Source organism: Halichoeres trimaculatus, unplaced genomic scaffold (genome assembly GCF_033239565.1).
Source record: "Halichoeres trimaculatus isolate MK-OKI-2021-1 unplaced genomic scaffold, fHalTri1.1 fHalTri1_scaffold_9, whole genome shotgun sequence".
Classification (NCBI taxonomy): Eukaryota; Metazoa; Chordata; class Actinopteri; order Labriformes; family Labridae; genus Halichoeres; species Halichoeres trimaculatus.
The window spans coordinates 26,877,501-26,903,494 of record NW_027437188.1 but is presented as its reverse complement, the minus strand read 5'-3'; the positions used below and the strand labels follow the sequence as shown (position 1 = coordinate 26,903,494).

At 40.1% G+C, this 25,994-nt stretch overlaps 1 protein-coding gene across 2 annotated transcripts in view; it reads left to right on the top strand.

Annotated features, from left to right (window-relative positions):
• The window catches only part of pitpnm3 (PITPNM family member 3), a 120,721-nt gene that overhangs the window by 93,833 nt on the left and 894 nt on the right, over positions 1-25,994 (top strand). For both annotated transcript variants that reach the window (XM_074679372.1, XM_074679373.1), the window contains exons 11-20: positions 6,344-6,547; positions 6,678-6,826; positions 11,441-11,557; positions 17,027-17,143; positions 17,220-17,368; positions 17,508-17,657; positions 19,594-19,777; positions 19,932-20,060; positions 20,182-20,606; positions 23,081-25,994. The exon at positions 23,081-25,994 is cut by the window's right edge and continues 894 nt beyond it. In XM_074679372.1, the coding sequence (XP_074535473.1) occupies positions 6,344-6,547; positions 6,678-6,826; positions 11,441-11,557; positions 17,027-17,143; positions 17,220-17,368; positions 17,508-17,657; positions 19,594-19,777; positions 19,932-20,060; positions 20,182-20,532 (1,550 nt within the window). In that variant the 3' untranslated portion in view covers positions 20,533-20,606; positions 23,081-25,994. The remainder of the gene's footprint in view (positions 1-6,343; positions 6,548-6,677; positions 6,827-11,440; positions 11,558-17,026; positions 17,144-17,219; positions 17,369-17,507; positions 17,658-19,593; positions 19,778-19,931; positions 20,061-20,181; positions 20,607-23,080) is intronic.

The following is a 25,994-nucleotide window of genomic DNA, read 5'->3' as shown; positions in this document are numbered from 1 at the left end:
ATGGTTGTAGATAGAGAGGTTTTGATGGTTATTAGTCATTCAATGGACTAAATCTCATTAATGAAATCTTATGATTGTGCATTTCTGTGAAAATGTAAACAAACAACATTTTTTATTAACCATAGGTAAAGCTACCCAAAAGTAACACAACATGACCAATCAACCAATCGATCCTCCAGCCATCAATCTAACTAACCAACTAATCATTTGACGGATTTTCCATCCATCCATCAATCCATCCAACTGTCTGAACCAAACCTGTTGGAGGTTTCCTCAACATTAAGAACAACTGGGCTCAGGAACAGCTTTGCAGCCTTTTGTGGGATTTATTGAAGAATCAACACAGATTTCACATCTCTGAACAGCCCTTGATAGATAGACCTCTCCTCCAACTTTAACCCTACTTTTTATAGCCCTCAGCGATGTTTGTGTTTATATATATATGGACATTGCTATGGTTTTAAAAAAAACAAGTCCAAATTTCTCTGAATGGCCTCCAAATTCTTTCCTGCTTATATCATATTTAGCATTCTATTAAAACAGGATCCATCTCTACTGAAATGCACTTGCCCAGGTATCTGGGTGTCACTGGGTAAGAGGTAGAGACAGACATGTAGAGACAGACAGACAACCATTCGTGCCCACAATTTAGAGGGATAAACATGGAAGTAGGTAGGGGTGGGAGAAAAAAATATTAAATTGATATATATTGGATTTTTTTGTTTGACAATATCAAAACCATGAGTCTCTGTCAAAATTTTTTTTTTTTTTTCGATTTCAAATTCTTCATTTTAGTCTTTGTTTATACAGTGGATTTGAAAAAAGTTGCCACTTTTCTCCAGTAGAGGGTGAAACGTTTCTCTTTGACTCATGTGATGCGCAATTTATGGGAAAATATGGCTCCTGATTTAGTCTGTAGACATTATCATCACTTAACTTTTTGCCATGGTCTAGTTTTAAAAAAGCAAACTAAATTTAAATTGAATTGGCACTCCAAAAATCATAATTGAATCAAATCGCTAGAATAGCATATCGTCCCAGCCCTAGAAGCAGGAGTATCTGGCAAGAGCCCATGCAAGCATGGAGAGAAAATTCAATCTCTATTTAGAAAGGCACCTGCTCACTAGATGAATTAATCCAGCAACCTTCTTGCTGTTAGGCAACAGCGCTAACCACTGCTATACCAGGGTATTATACAAACAAATTTACAATTTTTATTTCATCTAACTATATTGAGTCACCAAACCAAATAAGACAATCTATTCCACATACTCAACCAATTCCATGCAGTCAAACAAATACAAAAAATTAATAAACCCATTAAACCAGCAAACAGAATCTTCAAAGCCAGCCATGAGGCAATCAGCTGTGCTCTCACACCACTGTACTGCTCCTTCTGTGCCGCATAGATCTTCCCCTTTGTCCCCCATTAAAGTAGGAACCAATGATTTATCCCCGTTGTGCTTGTATGTGACCTGCGTACAAAATATGTCCGACATGTGATAGTAAATAACACAGCCTGTAGCAGAGCCGTGTTTACTGCTTCACTAGCTGAGATTTATTAATACAACACTGATCAGCCCGTCACAGGGTGGGTTGCTTGATGGGAGCCAGTAGTGCCGTTCAAGTGATTAAGTTTAAAAGCAAACGCACATCTCTGTCTGCCAGCTATGCCAGATTTTAATTATGGGTCTGCAACATCCCAGTTTGTCTACGCAGGCTTGGATGCTGACAAATTATGTGTTAAATTAAAAAGCATAGACAGGTGCACAGAGACAGAGGCAGATATACAACACAAGCCTCCACAGGCACACATCACCCACTTCCTGCGCTGTAATATGGTAATTAGTTGTTATGAAGGCATGGAAAGCCAATCAAATCAGACTACTTTGGGTATGACTTTGACTTCAACACCCGTCAACAGTGAAGCTTTTATTATGATGAATGCTGCTAATATAAAGAGAATGAGCCCTCGTCTTATTGATTTCCAGCTGGGATCCAATGAGAAATTTGATCAGTCACAACAGCAAATGCACATGGAGTTATAGTCATTTTTATCAGTATTGATTCGAGATTGTGCTTCAGTTTTTGCTCACTACTGAATAATTCCCTAACCAGATATATGAAAGCTGTGAGTGTGGCGAGGACTTGCAGGGAGGGTGCCGAGTCTAAAGCGGGTTGTCTTGCTTTGTTCCAAAGACGTTTGAAGGCTGCGGAGTAATCATCCCCCCTCACCTTCTGAATTCTCTGCATGTCCTTCCTTTAACCACCGTCATCAGCTGTTTCACACTCCCCCTGCCTCGCGCTTTAATCATAATCTCTCTGTTTTTTGTGCTGGCCTGGTGTGTTTGAACATCACATTGCTTTAAACTTGCCAGCATGTTTCAGTTCAGTTTTTGATGCATCCCTCTGCTCTGTCTGCTTCTCCTCAGTGGAAATCTTATGAAATTCGGCTTGTGCGTCAGAGTCAGTGCCTGTTTCTGTCTCTCACTCTCTCACAGTCTGCCTCTGCTCTATTGTGCTCTCAATGAAAGGCAGAGCCGTTCTAATGTTCCAGACTCTGAGAGGGAATAAGGCTGCTCTGTAAGAGGTGAGGCACAGGGCTCATTAGTGCTAACAGAGTGTGTGTAGGGACATCCAGACATGTCAGCTTCCTGTTTCCTCAGCTGTTATGAGCCTTAGAGAAGGAATGATTGCTGAAGTCATTGCAAACAGTCGATACATCTCTAGTTACAACAACCCTTTTGATTGAAGAATATATAATCATCTAAGTAGCTGACCAGGGAAAGAGGCATATAACCTGTAATGTACCAATCTGTCTTTGCCAGTTTCAAGTCAGTTGATTGATGAAAACCTGCTCCGTCTTACAAAAATATAACTCTAATTTTTCAAATCTTGAACCTTGTAAAAGATGAGACTGCTCCATCTCAGAAAGGACAAAGACACCCCCCCCACACACACACACACACAGACACACACACACACACACACACACACACACACACACACACACACACACACACACACACACACACACACACACACACACACGCTGCAAACCATCTTTCTTTGTCCAGCTATAAATAGAGCTATTGTTGTCTGAATCCACAGTATTTTCTCCTGAGCACACCTGAATCAAAGGATACACTGTTACTGAGAATGAGTGCCAAATGAATGACAAATTAATCAAAGTGATGAGTTTGTTTCCAAAATGTCAGAGAACTGGCATCACAAGCATCACAATAACCAAATAAGAAACATACAGTGTTATCTAATGTTGATCTTATACTTTTCATAACAATCTTAACATTTTAAAAAACACTGTGAGGAGTTTTTATGAAGTGACAACTCTGGTGATGAAATGGATGAAATTGGTAGTATATTTTCTGGAATGAAGACTACATTTCCCATGAAACTTACTATCACTTTTTGGAATTAAAATAACAGAACACAGATCTTGATTTTAATTTTAATACTGCTTTTTTTGGATCACCTTTTGCAGGAAGCAGAGTGATACCATAATGTATCAGTTTGTAGCAACGCTAAATTGCTAATCGTAGCATGATAATAACAAAATTCTGTCAAGCCTGATGGTCATATCAGTGTAACCAGGGATGTCCTGATCCTGATCTTAAGCACTGGATCGGGGTCAACCTTGGCATTTTCTTATTGATTGGTGATCCATATTTTAGCCGATCTTCTCATCTGTTCATTAGCATTAGCTGTCATTGAGCATAATTTGCTACTGAACGCTAATACGCCACTTTAACCAACACTTTGAGTTCACCCAATCAATAATGTCTGGTACATTGATGTGGAACAACAGCCGCACTTAGCTTTATTACAGAACACCTGCATAGCTACATTGCAGCAATTACGCTCACGGTAACTCTCCAGGAAAATGGTTTATAGGGGCAAAAACTCACTAACTCAAAAGTCAGAAACCCAAAGGTACTCACTTCCAAAGAAAAATGTGTTGCCACTTCAAGCAAGCAGCAACTTTGGCCAGTTGAGAGAAATGGAGCTGATGCTGAAGAGAAAAGCCTGCAGTTCCTTGAAAGTCCACTTGAGGCTAACTGTAGAACTATCAGAAACCTAGTTAGGTTGAGTCATATGGCAAAGTCTAATGATAGGCTTCATACAGAGATACAGAAAAAAGAAATACCCTTTAGTTTTGCATTTGGTACAACAACCATTCTGCCTAAATTTAGAGTCCCAAGTTGTCAAATACGCAGGCATAATACACTGTAAACTTTAACCTGTTTGGTTGGATCAATTGTTACAGCTACACCATGATGTTTTTGGTTGTTACTTGTTTTCAAAGTTTGCTTGTTGTCACGTTTCAAACAATAGCTCTACGTAACTGCTGATAAATACATTACCTCGCCACGTTGATGTCTTGAACAAAGAAAAGTAGTGTTCAAAAGAAGATCTGATCTCCATTGGTTTTTCAAAATGAACACATGCCTTGACCTCAGTCATGTCAGTGTGCGACAGTGTCACTGCAATCCACTTCGAACTACTACTTTAAACAAGTTGTCAATTGCCTTAACCAAACCAGCTTTTAACCATGAGGTTGATAATGGGACTTTACAATGGTACTGAAATCAGAAACTGTCTTTCTCACATGGTTATTGAGGCTGCTAAAAATGCTCAAATGTCAACAAAATATGTATGGATATTATTTTATTATTTTATTGAAAAACAAGTCATATTAAAATCTATAGACAGTAACTTCACAACCTAAAATACTGTATAACTTCTTCCCTTTTTCACTTGGACAGAAAATAATCCAGTCCTTAATATGCAAATAGAATGTGTCAGATTCCATTAGTCCCATTTTGGATGAGTCTTTGCCTCAATTTATGAATCACACCTGAATCTCCATCCTGTCTGAGGGAGCAGCTGTTTTCCTGTATGCTGCTGTAAGATTCTGTTCTCCACAGACCAAACAGGCAACATGTAGCTGCAGCTGATGGTTTATTTACAACCATAAACAAGGGGTTAATCTGCCAATAAGGAGCAATTCCAGGTGAAAATGTTATCCATGGGAAATACAAGCTGATCCCAAGATATGAATATCAGATGAGGGGATGAGATCTGAAATGAAAAATGGAGGTTACATCTGTAATGTTTATGTTTTGTTGTGATTGGATGTCATGTTAAACAGGAAATTGTATCAGAGGAAGCTATTTGGACACGCTGTTATTTCCCAGGATGCAGCAATTGCAGCAACATCTGCAGTCAAGCCGTCATACTTGCTCTCATTTTCTATAAGCTCACCTCAGCTCTTCTGCGTCCTATTCCAGATCTCAGTTAATACCTTATATCCCCTCCATCTTACAAGACTGTATCTCCTGAGACTGTTGTGAATGTTTTACAGTGAATGAGAGCCAGCATGTTACATGTTACAGAAGCTGGGTCATAAAAGAGTGAGTCTCAGCTTGTTTATGACATGCATACAATATTTTATCACATTCAAACATAGATTACATCCTCTTCAGTTTGGCAGAGCACGGATTGGTTTATTAGCTGTCACTGAGGTCGGTGTTTCATTTTTAGCTTGCTGTGCAGCACAGCAGTTGAATCCAGACACAAGTCCTCTGTCATAAAGGATCCACAGCAACGTGCAAGGCCAGTGTTAAAGGATGATGAGTATTCTCTAGAGTCTGACTTGGAAAAAATTGATTTTGATAACACAAGTAGAGGAAGAAAGTGAGAAGAGGTCAAATCCTTGCACAGCTGGTGTGTTCGGTATAATGTGGTTCAGCTGTGTAGCTGGAAGTTGTTTCATTCAGTCTCTTTTTGTATGATAGGTTTTAAGATCACGCATATGGGCAGAGCTAGCAGACACCTTGATAGTTGAATTATTGATGAAGTAGCATCTTTCCTGCCACGTGACAAAGTACATCCATGATGTCTGGTGTATCTGCATCTCAAGGGAGAATTCTCATTTTCTTGTTACACAGTGTTATCGCTGAGCAAATATGAAAAGCTCTGTTAAGATGCGCCCATGGGAGACAAAGAGAGCAACCTGATAAATTTATTCTGTTTAGCAGGAGCCAACATAAAAATGCTTTGCTTCATCTCCCAAAAGCTCAACAAACAGAATGAATCCCATGAAGAGTCGAGGCAGTTTCTTTAATTGTGCTCCTGCACAGTGCTTGTCTTTGGTTTTCAAACACAAAGCAAGTCGATACTCAGCAAGAAGCTGTCATTAAGGAAAATAACAGAATTGATTTAAAGATTGAACGCAGTCAGTTGTTGTGTGATCAAAGCATTTCCACCCCTCTGTGACTGTCTTTGTTTTTTCCCCTTTACCGCCTCTTTGTACTTTTTCCAGCCGAGAGTATTCAAGGCCATCCGAACGTGTTTCTGGAGGGTGATCAAACTCCAGGAGGTCCAGCTTCACAGACGTCCTCTGAGGGAAAGATGGACGGAGGTGGAGGAGGAGACGGGGGAGGAGGCCGTAGAGCCAGTGTGACCAGTGTGGAAAGTGAGACGTCGATTTGCTCCATGGGCCAGCTGGGAAACACCATCAGTAACAGTGAGTGGGAGGAAAGCTACACTGACTCTCATTTGTTTAATTGTCTGTTGTTAATTATTTCAGGTTCACAGGGTTTCCAAGCATTTTGGTTGACCTCAATCAATGCTGATGAATGTGTGTGTGTGTTCAGTTTCCAGTAGCTGGTGGGGCTCCAAACGGCTTGATTTCGCTCTGTACTGCCCTGATGTGCTGACCTCCTTCCCTACGGTGGCTCTGCCTCACCTTTTTCATGCCTCCTACTGGGAGTCCACTGACGTTGCAGCTTTTGTTCTTCGGCAGGTGAGCAAAATTCATCGACAGCCTCTTGTTTTTTTACAAGAGATAAAAAGCAATTGAAGAAGTACTCTAACAGTAATGACTCAAGAAACACTGAGGTATGATTTTTTTCAAAGCGATACATTTGGGCTTTTATTCTTTTATTTAGAGAGGGGAGGAAAGTTGATAAAGTGTGAAATGTACCAATATTGTGGGACCAATTGTTTGACCAATTACATTCAAGTATTTTACACAGCAGGGTAACAGGGGGTAACATGGATTGGTGTGTATTTCAATCAGGGCCTTCAGTCATCCAGGAGTAATACCAGTGGTCTGTTCTGTAGACTGATGAACTGTCTCAGGGTTTGTTGATAGCACACATATTGCCAGCAGCGGGAAGCCACTTGCTTCTGCTGTGTCATCCATTTAACTCTTCATGAGGTGTATGCTCACATAACTCAAGCTGTATAATACAGCATGTCAGCACCAACAGCAAGGAGGTTGTAGGACTTGAAGAGGAGGTGTTAAGCAGAGGTGTGATGTTAGTAGTGGAGCACTCTTTTTTTTGGATTTAAAACCCCAAACTTTACAGATTTAGGAACTTGAGATTGGACTTCTTGTGAGGTGGTTGTCAGAATCAACTGCCCTGCCTTTTAAATGAGATGGTCATGGTAGTAGCTTTTTGTGTTCCCCAAACATAGACATGCACGGATTGATCAGTGCCGATTTCCTTAATTTTGGGGGATCGGTGATCAGGGCACGGGGATCTGTGATCGACCCATCCTTACATATGAAACTGATCTTTATACCTCTGGGAAGGTCTGACAGCCAGCCATTGTTGCTTTGAGACCCAAAACTCAGAACACTTTATTGGTTGTTCAAGTTAAAACATGAAGATTTTATTGTTTCACAGGTATTGTTCAATTATTTTCAACAAGATAAGATTGGAACATAACAGGTATAAGAGTTATAAGAAAATTATAAGAAATACAAAATAAAAATCGGTATCTGTCCAAATCGGTATTGGCGGTTCAGGCTTTCTAAAGATCAGTGATCGGCCAGAAAATTGTGATCGGTGCACCCCTAGCCAAAAGTATGCATTCCAAAATGCTGCTTTTTTTATTTTTATTTTAGAAATATTAAGACTGAAGCATCCAGTTGAATAACAAATGAGTAGTGTAAGTGGAATTTGAAAATGAAAATAACAATGTATGAATCAGAAATTCATTTGTATTCGCTTTATGAAATCATGCAAAAAAGGAGGGAAATGCTGTGGAAAGGGACATCTGGATGAACTTACTGTGCTACCCGATCTTTGACAAGTGAATGAAAATTGATAGATGGATGGAGAAATAAACACAGGTTTTTATAGCCCTCTTAACAACATGCAGTTTTTAACAGATGTTCCCTTCGCTGCCTGTCTACGCCTTAATGTTTTAATGTTTGATTTACAGGTAGGGAAATCTGACTCTGTGGAGTTTCTGCTCCTTTCTTGTGTAGTCTTTTTGAAGCAAATGCTTTTTCATGTGAAACAGCTGCTTCTATTAATTTATGTCCTCTAGCTTCACAAACAACACAGCAGAAAAGCAAGATGCTTGGCTGTTCAAGGCTCCTTCTGTACCTGAATGTGTAATCAGCTGAAATCTGGCTGCAGGCCAGTGATGTTGTCGACACTCTTTTATGGGCTGCATGTAACTGTGTAGTGAGCCAGTAATACAACAGAACCAATGTACATGAAGTTGTAGTGAAACATTTCATCCATAGAAATTATTTGGAGTACCAAGAACCCTTTCAGTCAGTGTCTTGTTATACTTTAAGTTGTTTATTAAGAACATGACAGCACAGTCAGTGACAATACAAATACATTAACTGAGGCACAGGACTAAATGTACACGAAGCCAATAGTCCTGTTTTTCATAACATTCATTCTGCCCCGTTCTGTCAGAGTTGAAGTCAGTCGTATAGCATTTTTTTCCACTCTCTGAAAAGAGAGTATGATTTTTATAGCCTCTAAAGCCAGCACTTTTCCATGCTTATAATGGTGCTCCCCATATGCAATGCGTAATTTATATATGCAGAATGATGAGACTAAGTCCTTTTGCCTCTGGCAGGTGCTTTTTGACCAGAGGGATTTTTTAGTTCCAAGGCCATCTTTTAGAGGAACTAAAATGTTCCTGTTGCCCACTGTTGTCAGCCTTTCATCTATGCTTAAGAAATAAAAGTAGTTGCAGTACACTGCCAAACCAGGAGAGAGCGATAAGAAAGAGAAGAAGAACATACCGCAAAGATAATGCTGGCTTTACAGTCAGCTTGTTAGCATGGAGGAGATTCAGTTTGTGCTTTTTTATTGTGCTTTACGGCTTTGTAAGTCAATTTGTAGAATCTACACTTGTTCAGGGTTGTTCAGTAACATGTTGTGCCTACACAGACTGCAGCATACAGTTAAATAATAAACAAGGTTTAAAAGTGGCATATGAAATTAAAATAAAAACTAGAAAAGCACTCAGAGAGCGCAGACCTCCGCCAAGCATATTGTAATTGTCACGCAACTCTTTAGTCCGACTTTAATGTTATACTCCTTTTCAGCAGACTGTCTGCTACAATTTGGTGTTAGTTGCAGGTTTGTACAATGATTTGTTACCTGACAGTGTTGAAATTTAAGATGACCCAGTACATATTTCATATTCAGGATCTAAGTATCCAGAATATTGCCAGGATCAGAAGGTCAGAAATTATGGTGACCTTGTCTTGCATTGTTTTGCAAAGCAATCCGACCATTTATCATGGAGTTACATCCACATATGGTGAAAACAGCCCCATCTCACAATGGTAAAGAATCCTTTAAAAAACTCATAGATCCACACAGTGATCCGGGTCACCTGCAAAATTTTATTACTTCTTCCGTATTCCATTTTGAACAAGTCCTAAAAATTTCATTAAGATCCGTAACTTTTTGATTTATGTTGTTCACAGACAAACAAACAGACAGACAGTCAAACTCCCCCCAAAACGTAACCAGCTTGGCGGAGGTAATGATTTAATGTGCAAATTAATAACAAATCTGAAATTTGGTAAATGAAATACACTGTGGTTGGATAAAAAGGGGTCCTAGGATTAACTCTTGGGGAGCTCCACACACCTTTAGCTGTTTCCTACTCTAGAGTTAAGTTTCTAAATACAAAGGGCAAAGTGACAGAAAGCAGACCTGTTCCAGATGACCTGATTGACCATAGTCTGCTGAAACCATTACACAGTCTTTCCAGCTGAAACATTTAGTTTTTTTCTGCAGAAATCATCTGGAAAAGGAATTATAGAAGTGGCTTTGATTTGCGTTTCCCTTGATATCAAAGTGTTTCTTTTTTTAATGTAATCGTTTCATCATGGATCAACATCCAAGAGCTGAGTCATGAGTAAGTCATGGATCTACAGCCCTGAATGCACCACATGATATGCATTAAAGGCCCTTTTCACACTGATTTAGCTTCAATGAGTAATGGTGAAGATAGTGGAGATTACACAGTGCCATGAAAAACATCAACAAGGTCACGAGAAACAGACAGAAGACTTTGTCTCTGTGTTAGAAGATTAAGGATTCATGTCACACCTCCCAGGCTGAGACTGAGACGAGTGAGTGACCTTTTATCAGACGTGTTTGAAGTTTTTACGACTGAAATACGACAGTTTGTGACTACAGACTCCCTCTTTTTTCAGTTTGGTAAGGTTCTTAACAGTCTGTTAATGTGTTCCTGTCTTTCGTGAGTCACCATTCATTTCCATATCTTCATAATCAGTCTTGAGGACTCATCCGTAGAGATTCATGATGCCAGAGGTTCATTTATTCCATGCACTAAGTAGGAATTAAACCCTAAGCCCTGGCGGTGTTACAACAACCCAGCTGCTCAGGAAAACATCACGTCTTTGATTCAGGAGGTTCACACAATCCTCATACGCCAACAAAGGGCTTAAAAAAATGCACCACGTCATGTTCTATTAAAAGCCATTAGAGGCAGTGTCAGTCTTTGAACTTGATCATTTGAAGGTAGAGAACGCTCAGAGGAGAAAGGAGACTGCACCGTCTCACCCTGCGTGTCAGAAAAACGTGAGCGGAATAAGGAGTCCTCTGAAGAGCCATCAGCGTCACCTGAAGTTCATTATTTCGGTTCAGTGGTTTTTCAGCTCCACTCAAAACCACATCATATTAAAAGACATGTCATTGGATTTCAAAGCTGTCATGAAAGGGATTGGTTAAAGAGTTTAGAGGTAAGGAAAATGTTTTCCAGTGTTTTGGAATGAAGAGTCTCTCCATATAGGAGTCGATATTCTTGGACTCTTTCAAGCAAGTGAGTGGTAATTCTCTTTGAGTCGTCTAAACCAGTCCTCAGCCCTTAATCTGTGCCAGAGCCGCTCTCCATGCGAAAGCTTTTCCATCAGAGGAGTGTTTTATGATCCATTAACAGGAGTACAAATTCAATTTAAAGCTTTCAGATGTTATTATTGTCTTTTCTTCACCGCAGTGCTCAGGTGTCTCTTGAGTCATTACAGATAATAAACCTGTACTGTGTGCTTAATACAGAACTTCTGAAGCCTTGTATAGAGAAATGCCTGCTCTTATTATGAATCCAATGTTTTTATCTGCAGCTTATGCGATGTGACTGTGTGAAAACCCAGGAAGCTGACAATCTGGACTCGGCTCCGTTCTCGCCCTCCAGCCCACGAGAGAAGTGGCTGAGGAGGAGGACGCACGTCAAACTTCGGGTAATAAATAATTCCTTTTTTTATCTTGTTTACTTAAAATTCCGTCCCAGGATGGAAATGTGAATTTATGACTTCTGGATTAGCTTTTACCTTCTCATATTCAAACTTTATGTGAGCAAGTGTTTGAATTATTCAACAGGGCCCTTTGGCTTGGACTCAAAATGTTACACAACCTGGAATATTGTCTTTGAGGTGCCTCACATCGTCGGATAAAACCACCCACACACACACACACTGGCACGCACGCACAGCTGACTTTGTTATTCTGCTGCACCTCATTCAGACTAAAACTGCAGTTATCACTGACTGTTAAGGTTGAATCGCTTTAGCGCTGTGATTCCTTTAAACGGTCCGAGTTCCTTCAAATTACTTCTGCACTTTCACCTTGAAGCACTGATGTCAGCAGCCGCACACATTTACTGGGACTGAAAAAGCAAGGTTGATTTGCCATCCGACAAATGCATCTTTTCATAAGCTATTTTCTCCAGACAAGAATTTTGTGGCCGTCCGCTATTCAGGAGGCTATAAATAGCAGTGTGCAGCCAGAGCACCATGGAAACATATCTATATTTGACCCTGTGAAGGCTTTCTTTACTCTGCGTCGTCTTGTTCACGCCTCACCTTGCCCGAGCAATGCGCTTCTGATGTAAGTGTTTAAGGAAAAGCGCTTGGCCCACATCCTGAATGTGCTGCACGCTGATTGAATCCAGGCACAGACGGCTCATCTGCAGCAAAGTGATACTATTCAGAGAGACTTGGAGTCTATTTCTGATGCGCCTTGGTCTGCAGAGAGGTCCTTGCTGGCAAGGCCCCAAGCCTCCAGCTGGAGAGGGACTTAAAGTATGCCTTTATTAGGGCCCGAGCCCCGGGAACCGGGGGCGAAAGCCCTATTGAAACCCTTGCGATTATTATTCTTCTTCTTCCGTTCGCGACTTTCCCCAAAAATTGCGTGCCTTTCACTTGAAATAAACGTGAGCGCGCGTGTACCCAAAATTTAAACCTGGTGAAAAATTTATGAATCTGCAACTTGCACAAAAATGAACGCTCCATAGCGCCCCCTAGTGGCTTAAAACTGCAGCCCCTCAGGCTACTTTGAGCTACAGCCCTGAAATTTTGCACACATATCAAGCATGCACAGACCCCCAAAAAAGTCTCTTACGACTTGCGTGATTTCTGAACACGAACTTCGCTATTTGCACCTAAACTTCGAAATTTAGCGATTTTGGGCTAGGTATTTTAACGAACTAGTCCTGGGTTTTTCGACTTTTCAACTCCAAACTTGGCCTGAGTATACTACACGCACTGAAGATCAATAATCATAATTAAATTTTTTTTATTTCTTTCGCTATCGCTACGACATCGGCTCAAAGTTCGGAATTTCTCAACTTTGTCCAATTTGCACGAAAATAGACATACATGTTCAGTGTTGCACCCCGGACACAGCCATGTCGTTATTTTTACCAGAAAGTACAGCGCCCCCTAGTGGCAATGGCCTGAATTTGGAAAAATTGCATTCAAAGGGTACATATTTGAACGAACTAGTCCTACGATTTTTCTCAGATCAACTTCAAACTTTGCATGTGTATACTAGAGACATTGAAGATTAATAATCATAATTGAATTGTTATAATTTTTTTGGGCGGGGCCACAAATGACTGCCCAAGTTGGCCATTTTGCCACTTTTTGAAAATCTTAATAACTCTTCTGTAAAATGTTTGATCAGGACAAAAATTTACATACATGTGCACTGTCTGATCCTGATTCCATTTCCATCATTAGTTGCGTTAACATTTATGCTCAATAGCGCCACCAAGGGGCTGAAAATTTTAGCTTCCCGACTACTTTGAGCTACAGGCCTGAAATTTGGTAGGCATAACAATCATGCCAAGACCTTCAAAAAATTGTATTATGACCATAGTCAATTCCGAACAGGAAGTTCGCTATTTGGACATAAACCTCGGATTTTTACGATTTTTAGCCTCAGACTAAATGGAACAATTCCTTGGTTTTTCATCCCATCAATGCCAAACTTGGCTTGTGTACACTACTTGTACTGACAATGATGAGTTCCAAATTGATTTTTGCTACGTCAAAGGGCGTGGCTACAAATGACAGTCAAAGTTGACCATTGTAACTGTTTCATGAAAACCTTAATAGCTCTCTAGTACACTGTTGGATCAGGGCTAAAGTGCACACAGAGGTTCAGTTTCACAGCCTCAGTGCATTTCTACCACTGGTTGCACTAACATTTATGCTCCACAGCACCACTGCGGGGCTCATATCTGCAGCCTGTCCAGCTACTTTGAGCTACAGGCATGAAAAGTTTTGGGCTTAGCCCTCCTCGTGCCTAGACCTATGGCTTTTGGCTGAGCCACATTTCGCTGCTCATGCGGCAGCTGGGACATGCTCCACTTGGCAAGCCTTGAACGAGCGCATGCGGCAGCTAGCACACACTCCGACTGGCGCACACAGGGCGAGGGCCCGTTCATCGCTGCTTGCAGCTTTAATTTATTTATTTATTTCAACAGTTTCTCTTTTGCCGTCGAGGGTCCGACCCCCTTCTTCATCTCTTCTGTATTTTGTCTGTTAAGACTACAAGTGTTGCCTTCTGGGTCTCCCATATGACGGCACCAGCTGAACACAGAGCTCAGACATTGATCGCTGAACTCCTCAAACCACACAGGAGATGTCTGTAAATGAGCAGAATGTCTTTGAGTCGAGTCAGCTCAGACTTAATCCATACAGCACATTTCAGACACAGTGTGCTTCATGTTAAATGAATAAAAAAAATTGAATCACAGTCACAAATGTTCAACACTGAATCATTCAGACCTCACGCTAGCGAACAATTAGTTGTTGGCAAAGCTAATTCAGAACAACAGCTGGAAGTGTCAATTTTCCCTCACTAAACGTCAAATCTTTGAGATTGATTATCACTTTCAACCCATCATTGTCAGGAAAATACACACACTACATGTTTGCTCACATCAGCACTTAGCTGTTTTTCTTTTTGTACGGATCCTTCATCTCTTTGAGTGTTTTCTGTCAAAAACAGCAGCAAGCAAAAACTCATCACAGCCTCTCAATCCTGATGCGATCACTGCAGGGAACAAGGGTTGAATTAACTCGTTACATTTTCTCCTGTCGCTTCAGCTTGTGCATAAATTTACATTTGATTGTGCGTTCATATGAGCTGACTGTAAATAAAAAATTGTAACTTTAAAAAAAATGCAGGATGTATTTTTGAGAACTTCTCAGGGCATCGTAAAGGTTACAGCAAAAGCAGAGATATCTGTACAGAAGTTCAAACTTCTACCATGGTGGCCTGAGAATTACAACTTCTGCATAATTCTGCTGATAATAAGCTATTAAAATGCAACCATCTCCGAGAGAAGAGATTTAAGGATTAGTGTTTCTGCTCTGGCTCACTTGGAGGTACTCGCTGAATGGAGCAAGAGAACAAGACAAGGAAGCTTAATAGAGAGTTAACCCTTTTATGTGCAGCGACCTACAGAGGCAGTTGGCCGGGCAGAGATATCAGGCACCAAAATACATAAAAGCCAGAGAGACTACAGCTCTTTCTGTACTGATACAGTTTGGGATGGCTTCAGGGTTTACACAGAAAGGTCAGGAAGGGACAGAGAGCAGTGAGTAGATCCTCACAGGGGATCAAGTGGACTTGAGAGAATCCTCTCCTGAGCTATTGCCCCTTTATTCATGGACATTATATAGTTTCACAGTCAAATTAACTCAAACCTTAGGTTGGCTCAATTCCAATAATCACTTACATTCTTTGCACTCAATTAATCCACGTGTTGCTTTTAGGTACCTGTATTTACACCGTGTTCACAAGTTTATCACAAACTTCACTATCTGTGCTTTGTTGCTTGACTGTTTGTATACAACAAGGTTTTTAGAGGAAAACAGCACACACATTCTTTCTTATTAGGGCATTTAACTATTTTTTTTTTCTAAAACCTGGTTCTACAAAAGGTTAAATCTGCAGAAAACTTATCTTAATTTGGAAATCTATTCATTTCCCTTCCATCAGATAATCCATTTTATTTTTCTCCCATTTGTGTCTGTGATCCAAAATCCATCCCTCAGCTTGTATCAGGACAATCGTAATGTTTGATTCAGTTTCTCCAATTCTGCTACAAACCCGTGAACAACAAAAACTGGAGGTTTTTGAGGATAAAAACAAAGCCCTTATTACCTGATCCTGATCTACTGTAATCCTCTTTCAAACTGCCTGTTTCTTTTGAGATCTGATTCAATCTGATCACAGTAATGCAATCAGGGATGTTGGCGTTAGGTTGACTAAAGGATTAGTCATCCTCGATAGTGGGCACCAGCCTTCCAGGTTGATGAAACAAAGTTTTCATATTTTGTTATCAAAGGTTCAAACGGCGTTCAGACATCATTTCTAAGCTGTAGCCCTTCCACCTGCCACTGGCTGAGACTGTAGCTCTGGTTGGTGGTAATTTGATACTCTACTACCCTGATGTAAACGTGCACAAATGGCAAAAAGCATCTTGTTGCCTCGTGTGGTCTGGCTGTATTTTAATGTAAAGTATAGAGATAAATAACTGATTAAGATAGTGAAATTCAAGATAGATATGTTTCTGCACAATTTGAAATTATGCCATAAACTCAAAGATTAAAATCAAGTAAAAAAACAAACAAAACATAAACAATGTTAGATATTTAACTTAACTGAATTTAAGAATGTTATCAATCTTATCAAGAGTCGAATAATTTGCAGAGTCGACTTGAAGTGTGTTGCCCAAAGAAACAACAGGCTCTGTGATTACATCCCAATCTTTTGTTTGAGAGCTGACCCACTCTACCACTGATCCACAACAGCTGCCCATGTTGTATTTTGGCATAAAGTTGCTGGGAGGAGGGTTGGTGGTGCTAGCTCTGCTAGTAGTAGCCACACCCTGCAAACCATTATAACATCAGGAGACCATCAGGAAGTTAGTGGCTTCACAACGTCCTAAAATATGATCTGACGACACAAACAATGAGCTGAAATGCAATAAAAGACTTTACAGGGCTTATAGGAATTTAGGTTGTACACTTCATGTGTTAATTTCTACAATTGACCACCTGCGCATTACTCTATGTCATTTTTTTTCATTCTTCAGATTAACTTGTTGATCTTAGCAGCTCTAAGTATGTGCTCATCTTCAATAACTGTGTTTTTCTGGCTTTTCTCTGGTCCTTTTTAAGCTCACTGACTCACTGTGTAAAGCTTTCTAGGATTTAAGCACTGACAATTATTCTTATCCTTGGGATCTTAATGTGTGAGTCAATCAATAACCACTCAGCTCTCACTAAGCTTTTTACTTTTCCTTTTATTCATTATAAAAAAAGAAAGATTTGCTCAGACTCCAGCAGGAATTAAAACCTTGGCGTGATTGTCCTGAACAAACTGTGTTTTATGTCCATGTTTGGTTTCTGCAGAACGTCACTGCCAACCACAGGGTGAATGATATCATCGCCACAGAGGACGGGCCTCAGACTTTGGTTGGTCGTTTCATGTACGGCCCCCTGGACATGGTTACTCTGACCGGAGAGAAGGTGAAAACCAGCGATGTGATTGATGACCACTGTGTCTTAGAGACTGACGTTAACCTCTGTGTGGTGACCCTCTTAGGTGGACATCCTGCTGATGACACAACCTCAGTCTGGCCGCTGGGTGCACTTTGACACCGAGGTGACCAACAGCAGCGGAAGGGTCGCTTACACCATCCCCAAGAGCAAGAAGCTTGGCCTTGGAGTCTACCCAATTAAAATGGTGGTGAAGTAAGCATCATTTTGAAAGAGTCCTGCATGATCACACAGAAAATGCACAGCTCTGTAGTCGTATATCTATGTTCAGAGCACAGTTGCATGGTGATTGCAGCTTCTCTTTTCTGATGCAACCCCTGTTTTCTCCCTTCAGGGGTGATCAAACAAGTGCAGAGGCTTACTTGACTGTGTTGCCACGAGGCATGGAGTGTGTGGTCTTCAGTATCGATGGATCTTTTGCTGCCAGTGTGTCAATCATGGGAAGTGACCCCAAGGTCCGCCCAGGGGCTGTTGATGTTGTACGGTAAGACCATCCAACTGCATGTGTCTCTTCTCTTGAGAGAGTCACAAAACTCTGAAAGGTGTGTACTGGAACTTAGATGTTAGTGTGTGTGTGTGTGTGCAAACTTTTTATGCATATCTAACCTCCAGCCTGTTCCAAACTCACAAATGATTTTTTTTGTGCTTCGAGTTATTTTAGTTTTTGACTTTGACTTTTTACAAGCAATTCAGGCGTCATCTTTGTGTTTTGATATCATGAAATATGACCCTTCGTGGGCTTGTGGCTCACTTCGCAATTTTTATGTCGAGTAATATTATTTGTACTGAAAAATAAAACATGAACACTTGTTCACTCAAAAGATTGTATTTTTACACCGCAAAAAACTGAAACCTTATCAAGTTTTTTTTGTCTTATTTTCAGTAAAAATGTTGTTTTGGACTCAATATGAGACACATTCGCCTGACCAGTCCAAAAAAATGTCTTATTTCAAGTTTATTAAAGACAAAAATGAGGTCTCAATTGCCTGTAACAAGTAAAAAAAATGCCAGTGGGGAAAAAGAAGTTTGCTTGCAATTAGACATTGTTCTACTCTTGACAAGCACATTTGTCTTTCCCCACTGGCAGATTTGTTTACTTGATACAGGCAATTTAGACCTCATTTTTGTCTTAAATAAACTTGAAATAAGACATTTCTTCTAGACTGGTCGGGTGAAAGGGGCTTATATCAAGTCTAAAAAGATGTTTTTACTAAAAGCAAGAGAAAAAAATTGAAAAGATTTCAGTTTTTTGCAGTGTAGTCTTAATTTGAGCCACAAAATCCCTCATTTCAAGGTAACAAAAAAAATGCAGCCTGAATTTTTAGTAAAGAGTAAATTAACTGCCAACTTGGGTAAGATGAACTGCATGTCAAATTTCTTGAATTCTGAATAATAGGGATGGATACCTTTCACATTTGACACAATACAGTACCGATGCCTGTTACCTGGCCATAGTTACTTGTACTCAACGGTACAGATTTTCTGTACTTTTTTGTATTTATGTAGTAAAAAATATCAATTTATTTAATAATAAAGTGTAATTTTTTTCAGTTTAACATATTTATTCCTCTATATATGTCCTTGTAATGCCATGTCCATGTCCAGCATGGAAAATCACCTATACTTCCACTCCCTTACAGTCACAAGGATGCATTTAGGTACCAAAACATGGTACCTTTTGATTTTACGTGAACCGGTGCTTGACAGACTTCAGTCAGTACCTATAAAAGTACCTAATTCGAGACCCATCTCTAAGGAATAATGTCATTATACAAGAAGCTACACAAGTGCAGTTTTCTTGCAATGTAAGCGTCAGGTTCAGGTTACTTCATTTGTAGATTTGTTTTGCAGTATGTGAGATCACATCACACAATTATAAAACACCAAAGACGAGATAAGAACAAATTTAAAAATTTAAAAAGTAAACATTGAACATAAAACATTTAGTATTATTATTAAAGTGCTCTATGTTTTCTCATCACAGCAGAAAGTACGGGTGTTGGTTGCAGAGGCAACCTCCATTAAGATCAAGACAGAATAAAGATCTAAAGAATTTAAAGAATAAAAATCTAAAAGAATAAGTTAAAGCGCAGGTAGAAGAAAGTGCAAGTGCATGAACAGATAAATATTTGTGTGCAAATAGGCTACAATTTATTCAGCTCAGCAATTGCAGCAGGGACAAAACTATTTTTGTACCGCTTGGTTCTGCACTTTGGAATGTACAGGGATGCTGGATGGAGCTAAGTCATTATTGTGTTGTAAATTCTTGAAATGAAACTTTTCCTGGACTTTTCAGGTCTTCTGAGATAATTTCATTAGTACAAGGAGAGACATTGCATAGAATTCTGTTTTTTACAGTGCACTTCAGATCGACATTAAAAACTAAGCGTGTGTTTGATATTTTCTATTTCCATATGAAGGCACTGGCAGGACCTGGGGTATCTGATCATCTACATCACAGGCCGCCCTGACATGCAGAAGCAGCGTGTGGTCTCCTGGCTCTCACAGCACAACTTCCCCCACGGGATGATCTTTTTCTCTGAAGGTCTGGTTCACGATCCCCTGCGACAAAAGACCATCTTCCTCAGGAACCTCATACAGGAGGTAAACTCTAAAGCTTTCTGACGTTAATTTATTCTCTGCCCTTAAATGATCCTTGGATTCCTCTGCTCTGTATTATTCTCTGCATGCTCACTGGGGGTTTATCTGTGCGAAAATGCCAAACACATTTCTGACTGACTTTTTCCTCTATCTCCAGTGTCACATTAAGATCAACTCTGCTTACGGCTCTATGAAGGACATCTCTGTTTACAACATGCTGGGCCTGAGTCCCTCACAGATTTATATTGTTGGAAGACCTTCGAAAAAGTACCAGAATCAGTGCCAGGTAATTTATGTTCCATTTCTGTCTTTTATCGCTTTCAGAGTAGAAACCCTAAGGTTAAAGTTTTAAATTTTCCTTTCACCTCTGATCTTCTGACAACAAACTTTTTTTTATGGTTTCATAGTTCCTGAGTGAAGGCTACGCAGCGCACCTCTCCACGCTTCAGTTTGGCCACCGAGCCAGACCCAAGAAATCGCCCTCGGTTCGTATGGTCCTGAGAAAAGGCTCCTTCGGTCTCTCTGCGAAGCCTGACTTCCTCTGTAAGCGCACCCACCTGCGCAGAACCATGTCCGTGCAACAGCCCGACCCCCCCTGCACACCCAACCCCAAGCCTGAGCGAGCCCAGAGCCAGCCAGAGTCAGATAAGGACCACGGGGGAGGAGGAGGAGGAGGAGGTGGTGGTGGAGGAGGAGGAGGAGGTGGACAGGGGGTATGGGGACGGGCCTCCATGCATCGTGGAGACACCACACCCTGACGGCAGGAAGAGGAAGGAAGGATTTCAGGAGTATAGGAGAGGAGAACAACGGGGTCTGAGTGTCCAGGGCCAAGGTGAGGTGTTAGAAAAAAAATCTTCACTGATGTCATCTGAAATTACGTCACATGATGTAATCTGTGGAAAAAACAGGGAGGTGTGGGGGCATGATCCAGCCACAGAAAATCACCAATAAGCAGTCCCGTTTGAAATATGTAGAAAATAAACCTGGGGTGGAACATGGAGGCGTAATAAATAACTTAAAGCCTTTTTACAACAAAATACATCCCAATGAGAAATCATGACAAAGCACTTGTGGGCACCAACTTTAGTTTTGTTTTTTTTTTAAGTGTTTTTATTAGAAATGTGTTCCTTTATTATAAACTATAACATTTTAAAAAAATTAGAGGTGAACAAAAAAGTCTGTTGCACCCAACTTGTGTTACATACAAAGTTTTCTTTAAAGTTAACTTAGTATACTCAGAGTTTTGACTCTCTCTGTTTACTGCATGCTAACTTATGTGATCATGTGTTTCTTCAGCACCTGAAGGGGTCGCTCTTTTGCTGTCGACTTTGGTGCAGGGGTGTCAAACTCAAAAGCATTTCGTACAAAATTAAATTGATATCAATTTGATTATTAACTTAGGGGTGTAACCTTACATGGCATCGTTCAACTAAACATGTGGAGACAGAGAGAACTGCCAGCATGACAAACTGTATTACAAAAAGCTAGAAAAGAGGCTAATGAATTTTTAAATTCATTTAAAAGTTTTTCCACAATAATTTTTTTTTTTTTTTTTTACCTCTGTTGACCACAAATATGACAGTAAGTCAGTATGTTTGGCACTAAATTCTTCCCAGAGTTGTTGTCCTGACTTGTGCAGACATTTGTGTGCATTTTCTGACTAAGACCTCATTTTTCAGTCAACCAATCTTTTTTCAAACAGCAGCAAATCTCTGCAAAAATATTTGCAGATTTAGACCGGCTGATGTCTCACTGATTTGTCTGACACTTCATGAATGCAGGGTCAAAATCAAACATTCTTCCTCTGCTTTTGTGATGAACTGTATCAAGTCCTGAAATGGATGAATGCAGGGCAGGTTTACAGATGGTGTCCTTCATCCATGGTCTGAGAAGAACTGTAATTATGGATACTTTGAACACCTATCTGTTCAGCCTAGTTTTTATTTAGTCTTTTATCAATACTATATAGCTCTGATGTTTTTATTTATTATGATGTTGATTTACAGTTTATGTTTGTCTTTGACTCTTCATCTTTAACACATTAACCTCTCATGTTTGTATCACCATTGTCAGTGCTTTCATTTATAATTAGCTCTTTATCTTTTTTTAACTATTGACCCTACTGACATATTGTGACATAAATTCAATCTCTATTTCAAAATGCTACAGGTTAATCTGTTTTGTCTCTTTAAAAATATCTAACCATTTGGGATGCACTTTGATCTGTATGAAAGGTGCTCAATAAATAATGCTTCATTGATTCTTACCAGAAAATGTTTGTTTGGACTCTAAAAAAATATAACTTTTCAGTCTGGAAGACACAGATTTTTAGGAACATATGAGACAAATTAAAGGAAAACAATTATAGGTTACACTCCCAAAACACAATGCCAAAAATCAAACAATGCAACTTCGCATTCAATTTCAACTCTCAGCTTAAAATGATGTGGAAACATACTGATCAAATGTGCCCCTGTTTTCACAATACAAACAGTTCATGTGCTCAAATGCAAACCCCGTCACCTTCTGTTCCAGGAGTGCACAGGCTCCCTCTTGGGGCCTATTGACAGACATTAAGAGCAATGAAGGGCTCTGAATACGCTTCTCCTGATCGCTGCAACACCTGTGAAGTCATGTTTTATTGTTCCACTTCAGACAAACTTTCCCTGCTGTATAAAAGGCAGCGGCATTAACAAAGCCTGAATAAACTTTGATGAATAACCCGGCTGCTGCTTACCTTTTACTTCACCGCAGCGTGCGTTAAGCTTTTAAGAGCTTGAGGCGCAGAAAAGCTTTGACACAAATGCAGATTGATTTTGCTCGCTGCCGTTTAGTTCAAGCAAAGTCAATAAACGTCCGTTCTGATTAGGTTATATTCTGTGAAGCATCTGATACATCGAGGTGTTGGCACTTTTTGCCCACAGAGGTGTTGTTATTTTTTAACAAGCTTTAATCAAAGAGAAGAAAGGATGAAAAAAGAAAAGGAAGGAGAACTCCTTTTTTCTCTGGATAATTAATATTCCTGCCGCAACCTGAGTAAGAGAAGCTATTATTAGCAGCGGCTGCCTGGGAGGACTGAATATAAATTTGCCCATGATTGTGATTATGCAAGTCCTCATGAGCTACAACTGCATTATCCTCCCATGTTAGAAATCCTCTCATTTTCTGATCTATTATATTGTCTTTGCAATTAAAAAAGGGAGCCTTGTAACCAAGAGAGACAGCAGGATGTGCTGATAAAAAAAGACGCAGATCAGTTTCTACCATGTGTCCTGACATATTTAATCTTTTTCCTCTTTATTTCAGAGAGACACCTCCACCCTCTGTACATGTTTATGGACTGTGTGCTGGCGTTCTCCGTTCAGCTTAACCTTCTGCTTGGCCCTCTACACTTCACATACTCTCCGGTCCCCTTTTTTCATGACCCGCTTGATGACTTGCATCACCCAGTCTTTGTGCCTGATCTTAAAGCAGTTGCCTCTTGATGGCAACTTTTCTTTTGTGAATGTCCGTGGAAATTTGAACGTTGTCTAATTGTAAAATCAAAGAATGTATTTCAGAAAGTACATATTCCTGTGTACGCACATGCTTCAGAGGAGCGAAAATGTGACTTGAATCCTTGCACCTCGTCATGGTTCCATTAAGACTGCTGTGCTGGACTGGCTCCTGTTTCACATCAGTCAATGTAAATACCCATCTTACATCATCTCTGCGTGAGCCTCCGGACACAGAAGCACTGTGACATCGACATTCAGTCTTTGGAGCCGAAGTCAGCCTGCCTCCCCCTCCATTTTTTCTTGGATTGTAAGACTTCTTCCTCGTTTTGCGGCTGGCTTACTACACCCTCTGCCTGTTTTTCCCTCTCCTCAACCAGTCAGGCAGAACATACTTTTGGACAGTCGCCTCAAACACGGGCCACCGAAGTGCTGAGGTGTGCACATCTCGGCCTCCTGAGGTTGCATTTGCACTATTAAAGTACACAGCAGCGGTTCTTGTTTAGTAGCAGAACCTGCGCCAAACAGAGATGTTTGAATTTTGTTGATTTCCTGTTTCTCGTGCAGATTGTGCACTGTCGCTGCCTCTCTGTTTCTGTAACTAATTAATAAGAAGCGAGTAGTTCGTAGGAAAGTGTTGGTTTGACCAAAAAATGTTTACAGATTGATAAACACGGTTGTTGAAAGTGATCAGAACTTTAGATACACCATCTAAATGACAGTGTATTTATCTTTAATGGCAACTGCTGTAGTTTGTTGCTTGATAGCTGCAGTAGTTTGCAGTACATTGTACTTCAGACCCCGTGCATATAGTGGAATTAAAACCACTTACAGCTGCACTGAAACGAAGAGATGTATGCTGAGGTCTGAAGCTGTCTTGTGCACTGGAGGTTGAATTGAGTCTCACTGTTGCCATGTTTAAAACTGTGCAAGTCGAACATATTTTTCTATGAGGAAATATTGTATAAAGAAATATTTTCAATGTATGTTTTTGAATATTTTGTCGTTGAATGGTTTATTTTTTTTGCCTTAAATTGTTTTTCGACGTGGTGTAGAGGAACAAATTCATTTGATTTGTTTGACCAAAGTGTTGAGTTTTACTGTAACTTAATGACAAAGTGCATTTGATCTAGTTGATATTTTTGAGTTGACATGTTTTAGATACTGTATATTTGTGTGCATGTGTGAGTGCGTGTCTAGGTATTTGTTGTGGAGTTGTGTTTACTGTGAACATGAAGACAGCTTTGGACACGAGGAGGCTGGTGTTGGAGGGACCTGCAGCTCACTACTGCCGGCTTTTCAGGAATGAGCGTGTTTGTAGTTTTGGAATGAAGCAGTGTTGGAGAATTGTTGAATCAAGGTTTTATTCCTGTTGGAAAAGAAAAAGGCTTGTGAGTTTTTAGAGTGACTAAGAAAAACTTGAAAACCTGCATAAAAGTGGAACAAGGAGGAGGCTGTCTTTGACTCTGTTTCTTTAACTGCCTCGGTGGTCCAGTAATTAACTATTTGATAACTACTTAGTATGTTTGACTCCCTGTAGTGCTGCCCCTGTAACTGCAGTGCACTAACTAGCATTACTTGGTAATTGTATGATATTGTACAAACAATACTGGAATACAAAACTCCACTTTGTTTCACAAGAAGTTAGTTACTACTGAAAAAACATCATTCCCATTAATGTATAAACATTCAACTTCTGGATGGACAACAAACACTGACACATCATGCCAGAATGAAACAGCAGGGTGGCGTTCACGTGTTCAAATGTTAATAAATGGCAAATAGTGATCTTATGGTTAAGAAGTGACTGTTTAGCACAGGTTAATTTCTTGATACCATTCAGTTATTCTCTATGTTTATGACCTCAGAGCTAACTATGGAGTATTAATTTGTAAATAACCATTGAAAGGTAAGACAATGATGTTAATTCCACTGAGTCAGAGGATTAACACTAATCCCATTACAACATAAGAAATTACAAAGAAAGGGCCAAGTTTGCCAAATTATTGTGTTCGTCGGGATATTTTTTTTCTGTCTTTCAATGGAAGCCCTTAGCAGACACACATCCATACATTTTAATTCCCTCAGATATCCTGTTATAAATAATTTCAAGTGGCCATCTCAATACATGTATTTTTCTAACTCACTATTTAGAAAAAAAAGAAGCTTTTTTTTCTGGTGATAGCATGTTACTTTCCTGGTTATCTTGTAAAGAACAAGTTTAATACTAATAGTAATTTGGGGGGCTGCACGGTGGTGCAACGGTTAGCGCTGCAGCCTCACAGCAAGAAGGTCACCGGTTCAAATCCCCACCTCGGCCAGTGGGTCTTTCTGTGTGGAGTTTGCATGTTCTCCCTGTGCATGCGTGGGTTCTCTCCAGGTACTCCGGCTTCCTCCCACAGTCCAAAAACATGCTTACCAGGTTAATTGGTCACACCAAATTGTCCCTAGGTGTGAGTGTGTGCGTGCATGGTTGTCTGTCTATGTGTCAGCCCTGCGATTGACTGGTGACCAGTCCAGGGTGTCGCCCAATGATTGCCGTGATAGACTCCAGCCACCCGCGACCCTAAACGGGATAAGCGGTATAGAAAATGGATGGATGGATAGTAATTTGGGTACTGTGAGAGACCAGACTAGAGATCATGTCTTCACTACCCACTCCTATGTTATGTTTACACCAAATAGGAATACGAATACCAATACATATATGGCGACATGAACACCAG